Below are 17,177 nucleotides of genomic sequence, written 5' to 3'. Positions count from 1 at the left end.
AATTTACCTCCCACCCCTTTTGTTTCCTTTCCCTTCTCTCCCTCTCCTTTCCATTCATCCGGCTCCCTATGGAAAGAAACCTCTGCCTGCCCCAGAGCATCACATGAAGTTTTCTCTAAGAGAGGGCCGCCCCCACATGATACAGCTAACTTAATCCAGCTTTTAGGCACAAGCAGGTGTCCACTCTTTCTGGTGTGCTTGAATACATGCCATTCTTCCCACTTTCTTAATAAGCATATTAGACACCCTGAGCTTGCACTGCAGCTCTGACTGGATTGCCAAAAGTTAAAGGTTTGATTAGAAAAATAAGTACTTAGAACTTTACATATTTTTGAAAGTGACGAGATTAAGTCTCTTGTGGCCTAATAATAAACAGACTGAAAGAAGATTCAGGCACTTCACCTTCCACCCAATCTTTGATTTCACAATCTCATATTTGTATTTTCTTTTCTGTATTGCTATGTGCAAGATCCATACAAATGGAAATACATTGACAGTGACTATGCAAAATGCTGTCAGACGTGCAAAGTAAAACTGTTTTTTTCTTGAATCATTTAGTTAAAGTAAACTTAGAAGTTACTTGTAATAATAATTGGTATCCCTTTTCAAAGATCTGTTTAAAAATGCTGCTGCCTTGCCTGTTTTTCTTGTTTAAAGTGGTGGTATGATACAATACAGATTTTTAATGGAAGAAATGTGATGTTCATTGTTACTGATCACAAATCTAAAACTAAAAAAAACTTTAACTGCAAAAGTGTCCTTGCCACGCTGTCATATAGACCCTACTTGAACGTACTATTTTCACTACATTAGAGTCAAAATTGATGGCTTTTCCTAGAGAGAGAGGAAGAGAACATTTTAACAGTGGAAAGGACCCTCATGATTCATAAATCTCTCATTCATCCTTAGTACAAATATATATACCAGGGTAATTTAGAAATGTTCAAGTCACACTGGTTGCCCTGCCAAAAGTTTAATGAGGTATTTTTTAACTTCTTTAGTACCTTTCCCTCATTGGAAACCCTGCATTTGTTGCCCTAAATGTGTTACAATTAGTTGCATTTTTATTCCATGCTTAGATTTTTCTAATGGCCATATATTTTGTTGAAAACAGACTTAATTGTCTAGCTTCATTTACTTTATCCTATCACATTCTCCTTCACATGTTTTGTAGAAGTAACTTTCCAATTCAAAAGTGAATTAAAGGTTTATAAAATCTAGGTTCTGCAAATTTATGGGAGCCCATTTATTCTACGAAATATTCCAGCTAACACCAAGCCCCGTTCTGGGTTGTACCCATTTATGCCTTTCAGTTTCCTTTCATGTGCTCTCTTCAGGCTCATCTTTAGACTGTCATATCTTTGTTTGGCATGACTGATACTGTTGTTCGGAGCCATGTACACTTGTGGTGGTTTATATATATGTTGGAAGGACTGAAAAATTGTTCTGTGAATACACAAGCAAAGTAATAGACTTCTCAAATTTTCCATAGAAATTTGAATTGCCTATTATATTTGTTGGATTGTTTGCAGATATGGTGAAACTCTGCCCATGGGAAATATAAATAATAGAGGACTGTAGAATTGATATTTGCATAAACTTGTTTTCATACGGGTACAGTTCTGTATTTGGACTTCCTTGGCAAATAAAATGTCACTTTGGAACAATGCTGTGTATTAAAATAGCCTTGCAAAATTGTCATGAAAATTTTCAAAGCAAGGCATGAAATCTACTTGCCTTCCCTTTACCATGATGACAGATTAAACTAACACTTAGGTTAAAAAAAAATTACTCTGCCTGGGTGAGTATAATCTTGAAAAAGCTGCTTTTAACAAATCAACTAGATTTTAATAATTTGAGTGTGGTGTTGGGGAACCTGTGTTCAGGGAAGGCTTTTGGACTCGTGCTGTTCAGATGAATAAAGCTGGGTGGGGTGAGAGTGCATACTAGGTGGGAGGGAGGATGATGGGGGGACTCCACAGGCTAATGTGGAGCAGTAGGGGAAGCACAAAAGTGGAAAGCTTACAGTATTTTCAGTAGGTTCACCTGATGCATGCCAGGAGCATTTAGACAATACCATGCGCTAAAACAATGCGGGGAAGTCGTATCTAAAATTTAAGAGTGATGGCACTTCCTCTCATTGCAAGACAGCCTGAGATGTAAGGAATGTACTCACTGATAAGACTGTAGCAAATAGTTTACATGAGCTTCCATTTTATAAATATTTAGAGAATTAAAGCTAAAACTCTTGCCTTAATGTACATTGTTCTCTTTTCTGTGTTCTCATATCAATCTGAAGTTTCCAGCCTTAATGGGCTCTATTCTGAAACGATTTGCTTTGTCAGTTATGAACAGGTCTTTCTTTACATATTCCTTTAATTCAGTATTTTTATATTTGATTCTTCTTTTGCATATTTCTTAGTATACTATGAATCATTTCATACTAATAGTCACCTTTAAGAAATTATGAGATTTACATGATCTGCAATAACTGCTTTGGGAAATCAGAGCATTTAAGAGCCACTCTAGAAAATTATAAAGACTTAGAACACAGGGCCATATTCTAAAGAAACTTTACCCTGCTTTTTCAGACTACATGGCCCTCTTGCATTGTTTGTGGGGAGGACAAGATAATGGCCAAGTTAAAATATTTACAATACATACAACACAAATATTTAATTTAACGGGAGCTTCTTCCACCCCTGAATTCTGTTGAGGCTGACCTACTGCCCACTTTAGGGATGTGCCACAAGGTAGAGAATGGGTATCTTTAGCCTGCTGAGGTCCTATAATCTTCTCTCTCCTTATCTGATGGCTCTGCACCCCTCCTCTCCCCAAACTAATGATCAAGACGAGATTCAGTATTATCTAGCCTTGTTTAAAGGATGCGTCTACTGGAATAGGGAATAGTCTTCTTGACACTAGTCGTTGGGCTGGTGACCCCCAAGGGGAATTAAGAATGAAGAGATCCCATAGGGCATGCCCTTATCCTGCAGTCAGATAGGCATTGGGTGTCTTTGCACAGCCCTGTTGACCTCAGTAAGGATTCACTTGGGTGCAGGGGGTGTGCTTCTGCAGCACTGGTTGTAAGACTGAGGCCTTTCTTTGGGGATCACTGACTTGCAACCAGATCAGCTTTGTTTATAACTGGTTCAAACTGGTGGTTGTGCCATTGCTAAGCATGATCATGTTAGTAAAGCAGCTTGTTAAAGAGGTACTCGCTTCAGATAAGATGTATCTGCTTATGAAGAACATCTAAAATGGAAACAATCTAAATTTGTCAGTGTTTATACTAGTTGCATTTTCAGGTTTGCTGAGCTTTAACAGTGAAAATAGGCTAGTTCAGGGGTAGGCAACCTATGGCACGTGTGCCGAAGGCGGCACGCGAGCTGATTTTCAGTGGCACTCACACTGCCCGGGTCCTGGCCACCGATCTGGGGGGCTCTGCATTTTAATTTAATTTTAAATGAAGCTTCTTAAACGTTTTAAAACCCTTATTTACTTTACATACAACAATAGTTTAGTTATATATTATAGACTTATAGAAAGAGACCTTCTAAAAACGTTAAAATGTATTACTGGCACGCGAAACTTTAAATTAGAGTGAATAAATGAAGACTCGGCACACCACTTCTGAAAGGTTGCCTACCCCTGGGCTAGTTACTTCATCAGTATCTAATTTCACATTCTGGTTCTCATGCTGGAATAATGCTGTTGTGTCTGGGGTTTTTGCACTGCAGGAGAGTGTTTAAATATGTAAAGCATAGTTTCTTTGGTAGTGTTTCTTGGAATAAATTGGACTTTAAAACACTTGAGCATAGTTTGATTCTTCCCATTTCCTTTTGGCAAGTAGTTTGAGGGGAGTAGGTATTTGTGTGAGACGAGTTCCTGTGGCAAGTGCTATATTGAGCTGCAATATTGGTCAAAATGCCCCAAATTAACTTGCACATTTCACAAGCTGCACCTGTTTGTTCAAGGTTTTATACAATTTAACTCTTATTGGCAATCCTTGAATAATAAGGTTCTGATATTAGCATAATATCAGGCATTTCTGGTTTTTAGTCTGATGTAATCTGCAAGTACATGTTTCTCTGTGCTTTATATTGTCAGGTGGTCAGACTCCTGTATTTTTATGCATCAGCACTTCTAAAGAAAAGTATAGGTCAATATTTAATTTAACAACGGTACATAACTTCTGCTCCTAAAATCTGACTACATCAGGCAGGGATAAGATGCTGAATTTGCACTCCCTTCAGACCAAGCCTGTTTGCTTAATTCCTGTTGCCTTACTTAAGGGTTTACTCACTGTTGTTTTGCACGTTGTGAAGTAATTTATAGTATACCCATGCAAAGTGGATGTAAAAACACTACCCAGTCAGTATGGTAGAGTCATTCTTTATCGAATCTGTGCAGGTGCACTACTTTCTTGCTGTGGCATCTGGTGTCGTAGATTAGTTGTTGTTCTAAAATGTGACACTTATTTTTGGTCTTCTTTTTGTGTTATCGGATTGCATGTTCTGCGTATCTGAATACAGCCAAGCTCAGTGTTTAGGCAAATGCCTTCAAGTTCTATTCAGCTAAAAACTGCATCTGTGTTGGTAGCAGAGCTCTTGTGTTCAGATGTCACACATCCCAGCAGTCTGTTGCTTCTGGAACGCACTAAGAACGTGCTGGTCCTACTGAAATCTGTCTTTAGAAATATGCCTTGGTTAGTAGATGTATGGTAAAAGTTTTAAACCCTGATGAGCGAAGAGTGTTGCCTGCAGTTAGCTTACATGATTAAATCTAAAATGAAAATTGTATAACCTGTCTTGAGGGATCAGAGGGAAGAGCATGGGGAGAGAAGGAAGGAGTACTCTATGCTCGTGTTAGTGGCCCCAAAGTGTCCCAGGAGTTGCTTTTTCAAAAAAAGCAGCTCCTTAAAATACCAAAACTTCTGCTATTTGAGGATTTATGTTTGCTGAAAGAATTTCTGATAAAATATGCTTTGTATTCTACCAAGATTAACCATATTTTTTCTGTTTCTTTGCCATAAACATAAGCACCATCTAGTATTACTCTTCGGTCTGATGTAGTATTGTAATATTACCTAGGCACACGTGAGGTTACCCAGACTGTAGCAAAATCTAACAGCGGATAAAGTGCTAACGCAGAAAGAGGCTTGGAGAAAAGGTGTAGCCTTTTTACTGAGAACTGTTGAAGTCTTGTTTGAATGAATGTAGCTTTGTTTATTTCAAGTGCATGTTGCCCAATACTAAATCTCTGCTTTGGTTTCTGTCCTACAGGGAACACAGTGAGTAACCTGATTTTCATTCTACCTCCAATCTATGGTGCGATTCAGACCTATAAAGATGGCCTTGAAAAACGATATTTAGCTGCATTTTTTTGTCTCACAGGTATGTGTAAAACTAGATTTGCACTTTAATTATACAGGGATTTCAGATGAGATATGTATAGTCAATATCAGAACATTTGTTTGTTATAACTTCAACCTCAGTTCTTTATATAATCTATAATATCTTGAGATGATTATTAGTATTGTTTAGGCCAGATAAATCAAATTAGAATTCACAAAATAACTGTCTGATGTAGTAAAATAAGCCCTATCTGGCCTTGTGTCCTAATCCAATGTATACATTTTCATAGACTGTGTCCCTTTTATGCTGATTTACAGAAGCTATGTTGTGTGGCCCATATTTACCAAACAGTTTAACACTGTGTTAGTCTTTTAATTTGTAACACTTATAAAAGCATAAATAAAACAAGTGGGCAAACACCTTGGAGGAACTGAGTGAGTGCAAGGTTTCCATCTGTTTTGTCAGTTTTAGTGCTTACCTTTTACTGGTTTGACCTGCATCAAGACACTTAATCACAATCACATTCAAGGCATTCTCCCAGTAGCTAGAGGGCACTCTCCTCTTTACAGAGCTTTGTAATATTAACCTGTAGACTGGCTTCTAAGAAACTCAAATAAATAACTGTGGTGTTGAAAGCATGAAAAAAAAAAAAACACGCTGAGCTTAACCGCTCCTTTCCTGCCCCAGGGAATTGAAAACAATGCTCCCAGTCACTCTATTTCTTACCAAACAGGGAGAAACTATACAGTAGAACGTCAGAGTTATGAACACCTTGGGAATGAAGGTTGTTCGTAACTCTGAAATGTTCATAATTCTGAACAAAACGTTATGGTGGTTGTTTCAAAAGTTTACAACTGATCATTGATTTAATACAGCTTTGAAATGTTAATATGCAGAAGAAAAATGCTGCTTTTCCTTTTATTTTTTTAGTAGTTTACGTTTAACACAGCACTGTACTGTATTTGCTTTTTTATTTTTTTTTAAATCTCTGCTGCTGCTTGATTGCACACTTCCAGTTCCAGCTGAGGTGTGTGGTTGACTGGTCAGTTCGTAACTCGGGTGTTCGTAACTCTGAGGTGCCACTGTATTGCAAAGTGGCCTCAAATTTGACAGTCCTCTATACGTGAGAGCATGTCTCCTTGTCTGCAGAGGCCTTCTCTTAGCTGGCCGAGTACAATCCTGCCCGACCCCTGGGTACATACTCTGGAGGCTAGCCTGAGCATCCGCCAGTGCTGCCGTGGCTAAATGCTGTGTTTAAGCACTAGCTTGAGTATGTTTGCCCGAGCTAGGAATTACACCTCCCAGCTGCTGTGTAGACGTCCCCAAATGTGAAATTTACTTCTGGCATGGAGAAGCCTGTCTCGAGTGAAAGAATCTTGCATTTGTCCTTTCATCCCCCCAAAATCCATAAATACTCTATCAACTAAACTGAAATAAAAGATGTACACAGGAATCACTTCATCACTACTAATGTAGCCACCGCTGTTGTGAAAAGTGGCAACTCTAACAGAGTACACGCTGTGCCACCGTCTGGCAGGAAGGGAATACTGTATACTACACCTTCAGTGCTGCAGCTGCACCACTGTAGTGTAGACACTACCTGTGCTGATGGGAGAACCCCTCCGGTTAACAATCCACTTCCTGAGAGAATTCTTCCTTTGTCCTGGTGCTGTCTGCACTGGGGGTTGGCTTGGCTTGGCTTAACTACGCTGCTCAGGAGTGTGGATTTTTCATACCCCTGAGCGACATAGTTAAGTCGACTTAATTTTCTAGTGTAAACCAGGCCTAACTTATAGGACGGTTTAGAGAGGCCAAATGTAACTACCTAGTTGGAATTTGGCCAACAATTTAATGCTCTTGTAAAAAGTGCCATGGAATCGTCAAAAAATGGCCGCTTGTGATCATTGTGCTGTATCAAAACATCACCTTCAGCCTCACAACATCCTTAATAATGTGGACCATTGGTTCATTGGAAAAGTAAGTGCCACCGGCTGAATTTCTAGTGCCACTTTCTACAGCACCTAGGTATTGGCTTGCAACATTAGCTGTGGAGACTGACCATTTAGAATTGTTTCCATGAGTGTGGGCATGGCCTTAAGAGACTAGCCATGGGCAGCAGACACTCAGTTCCACTCCAGAGTCTTGAGGATTTGCTTTGGTCCTGAAAGCCCTTGGCCGTTGTGGTTGCAAAGAAATTGTTACATGAGTATAAGCAGTGCAGAAACATCTGCATGAGTTTGTAGAGAGCCTGAAACAATAGCTCTGAGGTGTGAACTGCCTCACTGGATGCTAACTCGCATGCCAGTGATTCTTTAAATGTCAACACAGTTAACAATTTCACTGCTAAAAATGTGAGGAACAAGAGGAAGTATCAAGATCTACACCAGGGTTTCACAGTGTGTGCATGTAAACATGGGGTTGCATAGAATTAGTTGTTGGGATGCAGAAGATGTTGATCTTTAACAATACATGGTGTGAGGAACAGGCCAATGCTGGACCTTAAATCTGTCTTAAGATTGCTCTGTTAAAGAATGAAACTGGTGACTGAGTAAATAAACTGAATTTTAAATACAATAGAAATGTGCTAAGAACTCTGGCACCTTTTCTAAGATGGTAACTGAAAGGTAAACCTATTGAAGTGAAGATGTGCGGAATGTCTCCTCATAAGGAAGTACCAGAGGAAATGCATTTGCTTGCAGCAGCTGTTCTTTATTAACAGGGTTCACTCCTTACAGTCACTTGGTCACAGATGAACAAATACAGATGCAATCCATAAAGCAAACAATCCTTAGTCCAAATCCGTTAAGTGAATTGACTTTGGGTACCATGCTTCATTAAAAGGCATTTAACATAGATCCTGTACTTGCTTTGGCTTAGCAATTCAGACTTTTTGTTAATGTTCGAAAATAGTAAAGCAGCAGAATTGCTATGAAGTAAAGATAAGAGCATTATGGTTTCGTTTCAACAAATTAAGATTTTAATACTTAAAGATTTTGCTATTAGTAGGAATCAAAGGCAAACATTGAAAAGACATAATGTGTTGAACTCTTGGAACATACTGTAACACCCAGAAATCACCCCAGTCCAAATCAGCCAGTTCCCTGGGACCTGATGTTTAATCTAATTCTCAAGCATTTAGCTGGGTCTGGGTTTATCTTTCAGTGTTCTGTCATACCATAGCATCCCAGGAAGTATGTATAGTCCTTTTGTTTATTTCTTGCCCTGAGATTTTTGCAGCTGACATCTACTTCCTCCTTGAGCAAAACCCAGCTGAACTAGAGAAGCACCCATCATTTTACATATGTGCTAGCATCTAGATTTGGTGAGAAAAGGAAAAAGGGAGTTTCTAACCAGCTATTTAAATAAACTCCTTGTTGTTCATATTAGATACAAAATTTACTGAGTTACACTTAAATTCTTCTTTGGGATCCAGAGCGCTATTTTAAGGGCTCATTTCTGCTACCATTCAGCTTGCGGGGGTTGGATTGTCATTGAATTCAATAGGAGAAGAAATAAGACTTTTAACCTTTATTGGAGTTGCCACCAGAATTAGCCCCAGGTTCCACTTGATATTGCAATGCCTGATTAGAATTTGACCTGTTAGAGAGTCTCTGAATATTTTCCCCATGTACTACTTATTTTCTTGGGGATCATGTCTATAGTACTTTCATATTGCTCATTCTAGAAGGGAATTGATCCAACTTCTTGTATCAAGCACTTCTGTAGTTGTTTTGAACTTAATCTAACCTTTTCCTTATCTCCTCAAAGTATATGTCTGGTATCTATTGGTCCTACTTTCTCTTATCAGAGGTGTTGGACTTCAAGAGTGTACATCAGAGGCATAGTTCCCAGATTTGTCCTGAAATTTTGGTCAAAGATTGAAGTGTTTTATTTTGTGTTTTAAATTCTCTTCTTTAATTATTTTTTGGCATGTTTAAGCAAGTTCTAGTGCTAAATCACTCAAACTGTGCCAAAGATAAATGAATGCCAAGGGAGAAAGGATTCTGCGCTCCAGCCACAGATTGATAAGAATTTATAACCAACCTAGAAGACTTGGCTTTAAATGAAACTTAGAGGTGTGTGTGGAATTAGTTATTAGAACCTTTCAGTTGAGGGGTCATTCACCTATTTCTAACCAACAGCCAAAAATAGGTCTACATGGAGTAGCTGGGACCACTCCTGTCCCTAGATTATGGGGGGAAATGCAAGAGAAGAAAACCGTAGATGGATAATATTCTGTGGGGATTTTTTTATATTAAGGTATCTATGGATTAGTATTTAAAATAACTTCACACACAACCAAGAAATGAAATCCAGGGGCAGTACTTGATAAAGGAGTTTCATTTATTTTTATAATTTTTTAAGTTTAATTTCGTTGGATTATTTTTTAAACTAGTCTCTACACAATAGAAGCAGTCTAATAAAGCATCGTTTATCATATAAAGTTTCAGATTTTTCCTGAAACTGCTTACAAATACATATCCTCACAAACATTTTTTGCATCCATTCTGAGCGGTGAAGCATGGGAGAGTTCATGTGACCTGTACACGTCCTTGGCTAGAGCCCATGTATAATGTCAAATTCTTTCCAGTTGTAGATATTGCTTTGGAAGTCTCTTTTAGAGAGCCATGTGAATAACAGCCCTGCATAGCCTGAAATTTGTGGATGGCATTACACTTACATCACCACTCAACCAAATAATATATCAACTGACAGTTAAATATCTGCAGTTGCTAGTACCAAGAAATCTGTATTAATGCTTTCAGAAATAAAAGGACTATGTTGCTCTAAATATAATATAGCTTAGTGTGATCTTACATTTCCAGCCCTTTTCAATACTACTTTAATTACATATATTTTAGGCTAAATTCCACTGCTCTAAAACAGGGTGTATTCTGTACTTATCACACTGTTTAGATATGCCCCTCTGTAATTTGAAGTGGTGAGGATCATCATAAAAATGTTGAGGGGTGACACAGTATCTGTTTAACTACTACAGCTTGTTGTCCCCTTTAACTTTGAAAAGCTATGTTGCTCCTATTGGTTGCCAAAACTTCTGAATTAAGAGGTTCCAGCTGGCTAAATTCTGTATGCTTACTGACCTCTAGTCTGTTACATGCTTGGGGAAACTCTTGTAACAATGTAACCTAGACCTCTGCTTCCTGGATCAGAACTTAATTGTCTCTGTTTCTCAATATTTAGATGACCACATGGGAAGCTTATTTCTGTGGCAAATGTTTCATTCCTCTCTTCATGTTTGTTCCCAGTTCGAAAATACTCTACTTATTTGAGGAAGTACTTACAGAATGTCTGATTGTGGGTTTGGTTTTTATGAAGTGAATACTTTTCTAGAAGTGCCTAGATCATGCAAGTCTTTCTGTAATGCGAGGCAAGGAATGGGGAACATAAGGGTGTTGTGCTGGAAGCGAGAGTAGAGGCCACACGTGGACACAAATAAGGTTAAGTACTAGGCTACTTTAACTACTCTACCTTAGTATAATTACTCTTCTTTACTGAGCGGAAATAAATCTCAAGCCCCTTGCTTGCTTGCTATGTTATTTCAATTGCATGGTTTAAAAAGAGGTGGGGTATGGATAAAAAATGGGTGCTTCTGAGGAAATGAGGATTTTTCTGTGATCCTTGGCAGACATATGAGGTGCTCAGCTACATGCTTCCTTTTCTAGTTCGTAGCATGCTCATTAATGTCAGATCAGGATTCCATGGCCTGCTTATCACGTCAGACCATATGCTTATATGCATCGTGTGCAGGTTCAAGACAGAAGATCAATAACTCGTACCATTTCACATAGGCCATTAGATAACAGCTTTGGCTCTCAAACCCTGATTGAAACATTTCAACTAGCGCCACAGCAAAATGTTTTGTTTTGTTAATTGGCTTTTTGACAAAAACAGTTTTGTGGAACGTTTGTTTTATCTGTGTTTATTTTCTGGTTAAAACCTTTGAAGCAAAATGGAAATGTGTATTTTTGTTTAGAAAAATTTCATTTTTCGTGGTAACAGGAAAATCTTTAAAGAAAAAACGAGAGTAAAAATCACAGATTTTTTTTTTTCTTCCTCCCACCATTTTATCTTCCTTTTTTACCTTTCTTGCTGGAGAAGTGGGAAAGTTTTAAAAAATTTAAAACTTAAAGGGAGAGAAAGTAACACTTATTTTTTTCTCCTCCTTCTCCCCCCCCCCCCCCTTTCAGAGAGGGGAAAAGGGATGGGGGAAATAATGAAAAATAAATTAAAATTTTGAATTTGAAATGAGAATTTTCATTTTGAAGGGGTTTTTTGTCAAAAAAAAGTTTTCTCAATTATTTCAAAAATGTTCACAAACTAAATTTAAATTTCTTCTTGCCCTGTTTGGCTGAATTTGAATTAGCAGCATAGAGATGTAATCATAGAAATGTAGGGCTGGAAGGGACCTCATGAGATCATCTAGTCCAGCCTCCTGGACTGAGGCAGGACTAAGCATACCCCGACAGGTGTCTGTCGAATCTGTTCTTAAAAACCTCTGATGACGGGGATTCCACAACCTCCCTTGGAAGCCTGTTCCAGAGCTCAACTACCCTTATAGTTAGACAGTTTTTCCTAATATCCAGGGGTCACATGCGGAGCCACATGCGGCTCTTCAGAAGTTAATATGTGGCTCCTTGTATAGGCACCAACTCCAGGGCTACAGTTGGAGCTACAGGCGCCAACTTTCCAGTGTGCCGGGGGGCGCTCACTGCTCAACCCCTGGCTCTGCCACAGGCCCTGCCCCCTCCCCTGAGCCTGCCGTGCCCTTGCTCCTCTCACCCCCCACCCCCAAGCCTCCTGCATGCCACGAAACAGCTGATTGGGAGGTGCAGGGAGGGAGGGGGAGGCGCTGATTGGCAGGGCTGCCAGTGGGCGGGAGGCACTGGGAGCCGGGGGAGGGACGGGACTGACAGGGGAGCTGCTGATATATTACTGGGGCTCTTTGGTAATGTCCATTGGTAAATTCTGGCTCCTTCTCAGGCTCAGGTTGGCCACCCCTGCTAATATCTAACCTAAATCTCCCTTGCTGCAGATTAAGTCCATTATTTCTTGTCCTGCCTTCAATGGGCATGGAGAAAGATTGAGCACCATCCTCTTTATAACAGCCCTTAAGATATTTGAAGACTGTTATGAGGTTTCTCCCCTCACCTGTCTTCTTTCCTCAAGACTAAACATACCCAGGTTTTTTTTAACCTTTCATCATAGGTCAGGTTTTCTAAACCTTTTATTATTTTTGTTGCTCTCCTCTGTACTCTTCCCAGTGTATCCACATCTTTCCTAAAGATGACATGCCACCCTTACTTCTGTGCTGCTGCCTTCAGAGCTGGGTGGCCGGAGAGTGGCGGCTGCTGACTGAGGGCCCAGCTCTGCAGGCAGCAGTGCAGAAGTAAGGGCGCAATACCACACCATGCCATCCTTACTTCTGTGCTGCTGCTGGCTGCGGTGATGCCTTCAGAGCTGGGCCCCCAGCCAGTAGCTGCTGTTCTCCCGCTGCCCAGGTCTGAAGGCAGTGACGCCGCCAGCAGCAGCGCAAAAGTAAGGGTAGTAGTACTGCAACCCCCTCCACAATAACCTTGAGACCCCCCTCCCGCCCCCCCACACACATTCTCACACAACTCCTTTTTGGGTTAGGACCCCTACAATTACAACACCGTGACGTTTCAGATTTAAATAGCTGAAATCACGAAATGTATGATTTTTAAAATACTATGACTGTGAAATTGACCAAAATGGACAATGAATATGGTAGTGCCCTATGTATTGGTGAAGCACTCCTGGTGTAGACATGGCCTTAGTCTTAGATCATGAGCAGAGTGGAATGGGATCCTTGCCTGCCCAGTGGATATAGCATGATGCAGCAAATCAGCATCCTGTAACTTGCAAGCATGACATCCACAGTGCCTTTTTCAATTTAGAAACTTGCTGAAACTGCAGTCTTAAAATACTGTGATTTTTGTTTGTTTGTTTGTTTTATTTTGGTAAGCATGTTAGGGGCATCTGTGCTTGGTGATGGACAAATGCTGGGTATGCTTATAATTAAGGATACGATTTAGTCAAGTATTTTTAGTAAAAGTCATGTGCAATAAACAAAAATTCACAGCCTGCGACCTGTCCATGACTTTTACTAAAATACCTGTGACTAAATCTTGGGGTGGAGGTGCTGGGGGGCATGGGAGCTGCTGCTGAGGGGGTGTCGGGCGGCACCAGCTGCTGGGGGCTGTGGACCGCGGCTGCCCCGGCCGGCCGGGGACCGGTTGGCCCTGGAGCCAGCCTCTTGGTCAGCCCTGGGGTGAGCCACACTGGCCCCTGCAGGAGTCACGGATAGTCACGGAATCTGTGATTTCCACGACCTCCATGACAGATAAGGAGTCCGACTTATAATTTGCACAAAAGACTGTAACCTTTTGTCGTGTTAAGTAGTTCCTTTCACAATTACCTTCCTTTGAAAAGGCATATTTACCTGCTATCTCGGCACACAATTTGGTTTTTTGCTTGAGCACAGTGGCTTCTCAGCTGACTGTTGACTGGATGTCCTTTTGATTGATGATGATCTATTTGGCTGCTGTGAACATATACCAAAGTCAAACAGTAAAACTAACCGATGTACTATATAGAAGCATCAATCCTCAAGACTCTCAATATGCATACTTAGAGTATATGGATTACTAACTGCTACTGGGATGGAGCAAAGAAGCCACCACCATGCAAACAGAATTGAACTTAAGGGGTTCTCTTAGATGGACAAAATATACTTTAGATGGCTTTTATCAGGACTCTAGAGTGACCATTACTTTTGCATAAAGTTGACATGAGCTCTTATGACCAAAAGTATTCAAGGCCTGGGTTTTCTGTCTCATCCAAAAGATAGTACCCTAAGCACAGTTCTCACAGCTCTGTTCTAGGGCACTGATTCAGAGGGGAGAGTGCCACCTACTGCATAACCACCCCCACATCATGCAGCACCCTGGATTTCTCACTGAGTTCTTGCATCCAAATACTGAACAGATCTGATCCTGCTTTATTTAGGAAATCTGACATGATTGCACCAAGACAGGGTATTGGTACCTCAGTTATAGATTTTATTAAAATAGTGCATGTACAGTGCTTGCACCTAAAGCATTCATAGTTTTTTTTAGAATTTAACAGACTCAAGAGCATTTCTCATTTTAAGCATTTTAAGGAATATCATTCAACCCAGTATAATCTTTCATAATAAAAGAAACCCCAAGGTTCTACAACATAGTCCTTACAACAGTTTTGAATGTATAAGGGCTCCAAAAAAAAAATCTGAAATAACAGCTTCTAATTTTGTATGTGTGGAGTGAGATTATAATTGGTTTTCTGGATTTATAACTTTAATAACCTACAACTAACAACATACTTTGTTAATTACAAAAACAAGTTGAAACCTTGCATGCCATGTTTCTGCCCAAGGTGAAATGTATAGCTCTTATAAACTGAAAAGGATTTTATAGAGAAAATACTGATGTAATCTTGACTACAGTGACACTAACTGGTTTTACTGCTATGATGAACTTATTGATTTCCAAATTGAATGACAGTCAGAATGTACTGTAGGTGTAGCCAGATACATGGTTAATTTCCCAATTAAATCTTAATGGAGTTGGAATAGATGTTGGTCATGATATGAAAAGATTCTCTAAAAAGAATGTGTAGATGCAGGTGCACAGTGTTAGGTTTAAATGAGTAATCCCTTTTAATTAAATTTCAGTTGGGAACAATGGAAGTGCATATGCTTACCATAGACAATGGTGTCCAGTTTCCCCAGAGCACTAATGAAGTTCAGATATCTATGACAATACAATACATTTTAAACAATATGGTTGGACTGCAAATGTGACTATAAGTAAGCAGTTACACGCTTAGCAATTCCTCTTCAGTAAGGAGACAGGGACCTAGTAATACTAGTCTGACAGAGCATAAAAAAACAAAACACCTCTAGATAAGGGTACTTGCACATCTGATAAACTTTACAAACGTCAGTATATGTTATAGAAAGTGATCTATTTACCCATTACTGAAATGTGACTATTTTATCTTTGGAGTGGAGTGCAACACTACAGAGCAGTTTAAGACCAAATGAAAAATACCTTAATTTGAAACTAAGGGAGAGTTTTAGGTAGAAAGGTTAATGTCTGGGTATATACACAATCTACTCTTCCCCATACCCCCAAAAAGGGAGATTTTAATGGCAAGGAACATGTCTTGTCACATTTGAAAGTACTAGGGGAGACCACCAACCCCCTGCCAAACTTAACCCCCTGCCCCACCAAGTCTTATCTAAATGGAACAATTTCTAAGGCTTTGTCTACACTACACAGCTTTTAGCAACACAGCTGTGTTGCTAAAAGTTGGGCAGTGTAAACATTGTTTGTCGGCACTTTTGCTGACAAAATACTTCCACCCCCTACGAGCAGGGTTCGCCTGTTGACAGGAGAGCACTGCCAACAACGAGCCGTTTACATTGCCACTTGCTGCAGCAAAACTTTTGTCTTTCAGAGGGGGACTTTTTTAAGCACCTGTGAACAACAAAGTTTTGTTGTTCAATTGGCAGTGTCTACACTAGCAGCACTTTACCTGTGTGGGAATTCTGGTATACTATACTGGGAAAGTGCTCCTACTGTGGACGCAACTTATACCAGCAAAGCTACACTTTTACTGATATCCGATTCGCCTCTCCCTGCGCAAAACAAACTCTATCCATAAAAGCATGGCTTTAGCAGTATAACTGAGGGCAAGCCTACACTAGAGCACTACATCGGCGCAGCTCCGCTACTGTAGCACATCTGGTGAGGACGCACTATGACGATGGGAGAGCGCTCGCCCATCAACAGAATTACTCCACCTCCGTGAGAGGTGTAACTTACTTCGCTCCGGGGGGGTGGTCTTTGTCACACTCCTGCGCGACGTAAGTTGCATCAACTTAAGCAGTAGTGTAGACCAGCCTAACTGTACACCAGGGGCTTCTGCCCACACTGCTGTATTGGTCAAGGGCCACACACCTGACCGACATAGCTATGCTGGCTGAAGTCTGAGTGTAGACACGGCTTAAGACTCTGTCTCCATCAGGCCTAAGAAAAACAAGGCAGATGATATCCAGGTAAGGTGGTGTCTTTAAACTAACGTCAGAAGTAAATACAGAGATGAGGGCAAATTTATCAAATGGAAAAAAGCAAGGTGCATATATCAAGAGCTTCATAGAAGTCAGAAATGGAAAAGACCTGCTAGTCTTTTCTGAATAGTTCCATTAGGTTTACATAAACTGCAATCCACAGCTGCACCTGACTCTAATTTTGAAATCTGAACTCATAACCTGTTTCCCGTGGCCTGATAAAAAGATTCTGTAAATTTTGGCTTTTAAAACCTTTTAGCTAAACATCAACAAAAATATCACAGGTTTGTGGTTTTTATTTAGCCACAGAAGACAATACTGTGTAACACAGGTGCCGACTTCCCCTTTGCCCGGTGGGTGCTCGACCCCCCCCCCTTGCCCCACCCCCATTCCACCACTTCCCCAAAGTCCCTGCCCTGCCTCTTCTCCCCCCTCCCCCGAGAGCACCGCATCCCCACTCCTCCCCCTCCCTCCCAGAAAGTCCTAAGCGCTGCCAAACAGCTGTTAGGCGGCAGGGGGCAGGAAGTACTGGGAGGGAGAGGTAGGAGAGGGGATGCGGTGCTCTCGGGGGAGGGGGGAGGAGGAGGTAAGGAGGGGGGAGCTTGGCTGCCGGTGGGTGCGGAGCACCTGCTAATTTTTCCCCGTGGGTGCTCCAGCCCTGGAAC

The 17,177-nt window shown here is 40.5% G+C and overlaps 1 protein-coding gene across 2 annotated transcripts in view; it reads left to right on the top strand.

Annotated features, from left to right (window-relative positions):
• Positions 1 to 17,177, top strand: part of ACER3 (alkaline ceramidase 3) — a 71,111-nt gene that overhangs the window by 22,882 nt on the left and 31,052 nt on the right. The window contains exon 2 of one of the 2 annotated variants that reach the window (XM_065423253.1): positions 5,286 to 5,396. In XM_065423253.1, the coding sequence (XP_065279325.1) occupies positions 5,286 to 5,396 (111 nt within the window). The remainder of the gene's footprint in view (positions 1 to 5,285; positions 5,397 to 17,177) is intronic. The other variant, XM_065423254.1, reaches the window with a different exon arrangement.

Source organism: Emys orbicularis, chromosome 1 (genome assembly GCF_028017835.1).
Source record: "Emys orbicularis isolate rEmyOrb1 chromosome 1, rEmyOrb1.hap1, whole genome shotgun sequence".
Taxonomy (NCBI): Eukaryota; Metazoa; Chordata; order Testudines; family Emydidae; genus Emys; species Emys orbicularis.
The sequence above is the reverse complement of the archived record's forward strand: the minus strand, read 5'-3'. Positions and strand labels throughout refer to the sequence as shown.